The sequence below is a fragment of the Lepeophtheirus salmonis genome, chromosome 13 (genome assembly GCF_016086655.4).
Source record: "Lepeophtheirus salmonis chromosome 13, UVic_Lsal_1.4, whole genome shotgun sequence".
Classification (NCBI taxonomy): domain Eukaryota; kingdom Metazoa; phylum Arthropoda; class Copepoda; order Siphonostomatoida; family Caligidae; genus Lepeophtheirus; species Lepeophtheirus salmonis.
This window is the reverse complement of record NC_052143.2, coordinates 23,790,118-23,796,191: the sequence shown is the minus strand read 5'-3', so window position 1 is coordinate 23,796,191 and position 6,074 is coordinate 23,790,118. Positions and strand designations below refer to the sequence as shown.

Genomic DNA, 6,074 nt, shown 5'->3' with positions numbered 1-6,074 from the left:
TAATTGTATAATAGATTATTTATTATTTTTTTTTCTTTTTGTGATATGTACAACCGAGAATTATTTTAAAAAATATATATTTATAGAAAACATCCCATAGTTGAAATAATAATATTGAATATAAACTGTAGAACAAGGGGGAAAAGAGAGATTCGCATGTGGTACAGGGTGGATTTATTTCACGTTCTTAGGTTGTAACGTTTTGAGCTTTAAAAAAAAAAAAAATTCAACGTAATAATATTATTGTTATAAAAAAAGAAAACATATCCCAAATGGCTCACCTATTTCCAGTACAGAGTGTGTGGCTCTCGTAAGCAAGTCTTAAGTTCATAATAAATTTAAACACAACATTAGAGACGTATGTAGTAGAAAAAAAGGGACAATACATCAATGGGGCGGTGATAAGGGATTGGGAGAATGAGAGGGGCCTTGGGGTTATGTAGATAATTATCATAGAATGAATAATATCTGTAAAATGTGTAATTAGCATATCTATTTATAATATGTCTGTATATATACATAAATAAATACAAACAAAAACTTTCAGAGGCTAAATTTTCTTTCTTAAAAAATACGTTATATAATAAGTATATAGAAACAAATGTGGAAAAATAACATTTGCATTTTGAGGAAGGAGACGAGAGAGAAATAGAGGAAAAATTAAAGAGCAAAGGTTCTTCTATATCAAACCAATGAATAATAATTATTAATTATAATAATAGTAGTAGTTATAGCGGTATAATAAATATGTTGTAATAAATGAATGTCTCTATTAATAATTCATTATTTTGTATTTTTACACCCAGGAATCTCCAGCGACAGAATTTGAACTTTGACCAGGAGGAATAACAGTCGTGCTAGAAATATTTCCTCTATCCAGAATCAATCCACGCTGCTGCTGCTGCGATGCATTTCCCATATGCCAATGGTCGGAATGGTTAGAATAGTCCAAGTTATGATGATGGTGAACATGATGGTGATTGTTGAGGGAGGATAGAGGATGTCCTACTAGAGAGTCTGAGCGATTCTTTTTACGATCTCGATTCACTTGAGCATAGACGGGCTCTCCACCACCAAAACCTCCCTGAAAAATGAAATGTATATATAGTATGTCAATGAGAGTGTTTAGAATGGTAAAGAACGTGGGTACACATGCTATTGATTACATCTAATATTAGGTAGGGAAAAATTACTACATATTAGGAGGGGCGTCCGCAGGTTAAATATAAATATATTATTACTATATATATATATATATTTTTTTATTTGGGGGGCTTGGTTTTTTTTGGATTTTCTTTGAAAAAAAAAACCAAAAATTAAAACTTTTTGAATAAACTGACATTCACAAAATATTAAATTTTTCGGGAAAAAATAAAATAATTAAGAAATCCATAGTTATTCTGAAAAGAATTCAAAAATCCACAGTTGTTAACAAAAAAATTTCAAAAATTATATTTCAAATATAAAATTTTTTGGACAAAAATTTCAAAAATCCATAGCTAGGTAGCGATATTTAATTTTTTGGAAAAATAATTTGAAAAATTTAATTAAAATTTCAAATATTAATTTTTTTAGTAAAAAGCAAAAATTCATTTATTAATTGAAAACAAATATGGTGGGGGGCCTAAAATCCCTCCAGCAACCCCCATGTGGACGCCGTCCCTAATGAATGGCTTTGTAAATTAGACATGCAGTGAATTTCTAATTCATTTTCCTCACATTTCATATTTCTAGTAACTATTTTTAAGGATAATTATCTAACTATATTTGGATATATATGCATGCAAAATCCTTCCCTTCAATAAAATATTTAACTACGAGTATTATACATAAATAGTCATGGACAAATATTGCTGATAGAACAACAATATGATAAAGCATCCATCATTGCCATGACTAAGATTTTTCTACTTTTTTTTTTTTTTTTTTGATAAAAATTTATTATTTTTTTTATTAAGGATGTATGACCTTTTTTTTTTTTTTTTTTGAATAAAAAGGAAAGAAATTCTTAAACTTTAAAAAAAAACAGCATAATTAATTCATTGTTTGAATGTATTTTCTATTTTGACAAAAATAAAAATAAATATTCCATAAAATATTTCAAATTTTAACAAAAAAAAAATTAATGAATGCCCGCCAAGATGTTTCTGAACTTATATTTTACACATCATATGAAAGGATTGGACCTTTGTAGATCAAAATATCCCACGAATACGTTTGCATTCATAAAAAAAACACGCATAAAATATGAGGTGAATGAAACGAGGTATAAGGAGTTATAATAATTAATCCATGCTTGTTCCAACTACTTACTTAAAAAAAAGTATAAATATATTAAAACAAGCTCCCGCTGAGGGGCTCTTATTCCATTAAAATATATTATGTAGTCACATTCATACATAATATTTGAAATAAGAAACATTAAAATCGTAAATAGTAGTAAAAATAATAGCCACTTGTAATATAAGAATCTTTTTTTTCAATTTTAATTTTTAATCCTCTTTATCTACTTATAATATTATTAATAATAAAATTAATGTACATTTATGAAGAATGAAAAAAAAGTCATAGTATACTCATAACATAAAATATGCTCAACTCATTCAAATTTTATTCTCTTTTATTCATACATATGTAGGGAAGTGGAAATTCTCCAAATCCTCGTGAGTATATATTGGTAATCTGCAAGATATTTGTGCTCTTATTAATTATTTCTCACTATTTTGAAGATTGAAACGTATTTGCGAGTAAGGAGCGCATAGTTAAATAAGTGATTTTTTCAGTTGATATGTAGTCTATCAAAGACTACCAACTTTTCTTTTTAACTTTCACTCACGAAGATTTAGCCAATTTTTCCATCTTTGTTCATCCACATCAGGGGTCGGGAACCAATTACTCACCAGCCAGATATGGCTCTTTTGATGACTGTATATGGGTTGTAGACAGATTTTAATTTAAAAAAAAGGATAATGCATTTTGAATTTTTGGGTTTTTATTAAAATAATTATTTGTGAGAAATAAAAAAATTCACTCTAAAATAGGAGGATTTCTTTTCTAAAATAAGTCATTCGGGCAAATGATATGTACAGCAGAGCCAAAATTTTAATATTTGGAATTTTAAAAAATATATACTAATAAGAATTCAGAGACTTTTGGTACTTAAAAAGTGTTGGTCTTACATAAAATGCACACATCTACTTTCATTTAGGGTTAAACGTATTGTATGGCTCTCACGGAATTACATTTAAAAAAATGTTGCGTTCATGGTTCCCTCGGCAAAAAAGGTTCCCGACCCCTGATATACATTATAAGGTGGCAGTATGAATTTATGGTCAATATCAAGAAAAATGTAACTTCAATTAAAAATGCGTTAGACTCGATCTAGAACTCTCAGTTACAAATTTAACATGGAGTCTTAAATGGCGTGTAAATTACGGAGCAATGACTCAAAAGTACAACCCTGAGCACAAGTTTTACTGCTCTCTAATATGTAACGATATATAAATGATGTTCCCAACATTTAACAAAAAGGATTGCAAATTAGAATAAATTAGAATTGACTAAAAAAGAATAAAACAACATCGAACATTTATGTAGAGGAGGTTCCTATTTGTTACTCTAATAAACAATTTATAAATAAATGATAAAGATTATAAAGAAGAAAAACCCACCGCTTTTTGAGAGATAATATTGTTTCCCAAAAAAGAAAAGATTTTTGTTTCTTTCTTTATAGGATATCTAATTATGTCTGCCTTTTTGATACTGTCGTCAAGATGGAAAGCAATTTCTCTTCATACATATAAAATTTAAACATTAAATGGAAAACAATAACAGAGTTTTTTAAAACTATATTTGAAGATGTGATCGTAGAGTGTATGTAGTTTGTGTCTGTCTATGAAGAAAAAGCTATTTATTTTCCTTTGTTTAATAGCTGTTCTCAGGCTAAGCAATTAAAAAAAGAAGAAAAAAAAAGAAAGAGGGAAAAATGGAATAAAGAATAAAAAAAAATAAAGAATCATTATTTGTTGGTAAGTACCTAATTCAGTATAAAATTCAACTTTTGTATGAATCAAAATACAAGCACCTTACACATATTTTGAGTATAAAACAAAAGTAATGAACGAAACTAATGCGAGATAAATTGCTGCAGTAAGTTTTTGTTTTTGCTCAACTTACAAATAAATTTAAGTGAAAAGATCAGTGATTCAAAGTTATTGCTTCACACAAACACACAATTAGGTGTGTAAATATATATATATTTGTATGTGTTAAAAGTGATCAAGTAAATCTAAATATGTTTTAATAAATAGTAATTACCAAATGATTTCCTCCAGCATACATTTGGTGAGTTCTTTGGCTACCGTATAGAGATAAATTCTCCATGGGAACTTCCTCAGGCTGAAATTATAATTTATGATAAAAATTAGTTCATGAAAAATAGAGTGCAAGTATTAAGTACGAATACATTGTAAGCCACGACATTGTTGGAGGAAGAAGAAACACCGGAAGGCCCTGTGACGGATCGTGCTCCTCCTCTCTGGATCGTTCGGTCTTCATACCGTGTTCCAGACTGTGAAGCCATAGGTCGGTTAAGAGTGGAATTTAAATTTGTTGGTGAATTAGGACGGGCGTTTCGAGCTGCGACAGTTTTGGTAACAAAGTCTTGTTCCTTCCATCCTGCCTTTCGATAAACGTCCCGTAGTTCTTGATGGACCCACATGGAATAAAGAACCTGACTTGCAAATTTGACGACGCGGGGAGTATATCTTTGCCGCTGTCTTGTTATATTCATGAGCCGATCCACTCCACCAGCTTCCAGTAATGACCTACAAATACAGAAATGTAGCATAACATATTGCAGGGAATGCCACATATGAACGCAATCTACCTGGAGAACTCTGGATGTTTTTTAATAACTTCATTAAGAGTCGCCAAAACAGCAGCAATAGTATCGTCAGATGTACCGTGATCATGCTGTGCATTACCACCAGGGAGTTTCTGAACTAAGTCTCGCATTGCATATTTTCCTATAGTTAAGGTAGTATATATGTTAATCTCAATTATCATACCAAGTTTTATTTAAACACACCTATTAGTTCTTTGTTGCGTTGATCAATAGCTAGATTTCTGAGTGCAGTTGCAACTGCACAAACAACCCGATCAACTTCCATCCTCAAGAGTTCAACAAGAATAGGAAGCCCTTTTTCTTTTCTAACTGCAGCTCGTACATCAATGGAAGGTTGCCAATAACAGGCAGATAAGTTTTGAATTGCACCTGCAGCAGCTTCTAGAGTCTCAGGATTCGAGCAATTAGACAGGAGGTTTAAATATGGTTGGACAACCTAAATTAGAGGGGGGGAATCAAAATAAAATTGTTCAAAGAGAAAAGTGACAATATTTCATACTACCTCTGGTTGCCATAGTAAGTCCATTCCTTTAACAGGACCTCCTCCCCCACCACTAGATCTCCCTCGACTAGAAGTGGAAGACGATGAAGAAGTTGTGGCTGGTGAATCTTTTCGTTTGTGTTTTGAAGCACCAAAACATCCGAGATTATCACTTGTAGGTTTGGCTCCTGCTCGATTCTCTGTTAACATATTATTGAACTGTTTTTTGTCGTAATTTGGATCTTCTATCTCTTGAGCGCGATAAGATAGGTTTCGAAGAACACAGACACCATTCTCAACACTTTTATTGTCTATATTTGCCTTTTCAATAGCGTTTCGAACTAGGTACAGAAGGGAATCCACGAGTCCTTCAATTTCTCGAAGTTTTTTGCGACCATAATCTCCCGCAGAGCTCACGTTACTAAAATCACAATTATATCAGCAATTGTATAAGTCAATACAAAAAAAAAAAAAAAAGAAGAAAGATATTTCAAATAGGTACCGTAGGATCCCAGAGGTGTTACGAAATACTGTGGTCCAAGAAGTCTCTGCATGCTGCATGGCAGGACTCCAACCCGAATGAGGAATGATAACAACATTAACCAACACAGATAGAGCTTCATCAATAATATTCCTTTTTAGATCCTATAGCATGAAAAATATAATTAAAATATCTACAGAGCAGTC

The 6,074-nt window shown here is 31.1% G+C and overlaps 1 protein-coding gene across 6 annotated transcripts in view; it reads right to left on the bottom strand.

Annotated features, from left to right (window-relative positions):
* The window catches only part of p120ctn (adherens junction protein p120), an 88,865-nt gene continuing 82,791 nt past the window's right edge, over window positions 1-6,074 (bottom strand). For 4 of the 6 annotated variants that reach the window (XM_040723476.2, XM_071892909.1, XM_040723475.2 and 1 more), the window contains 7 exons: window positions 5,890-6,032; window positions 5,409-5,808; window positions 5,090-5,342; window positions 4,889-5,027; window positions 4,466-4,826; window positions 4,318-4,398; window positions 1-1,084 (listed from right to left, as the gene is read on the bottom strand). In XM_040723476.2, the coding sequence (XP_040579410.1) occupies window positions 797-1,084; window positions 4,318-4,398; window positions 4,466-4,826; window positions 4,889-5,027; window positions 5,090-5,342; window positions 5,409-5,808; window positions 5,890-6,032 (1,665 nt within the window). In that variant the 3' untranslated portion in view covers window positions 1-796. Of the gene's footprint in view, window positions 1,085-3,671; window positions 3,943-4,317; window positions 4,399-4,465; window positions 4,827-4,888; window positions 5,028-5,089; window positions 5,343-5,408; window positions 5,809-5,889; window positions 6,033-6,074 lie in introns of all 6 variants that reach the window. The other 2 variants (XR_011783272.1, XR_011783271.1) reach the window with 1 other exon arrangement.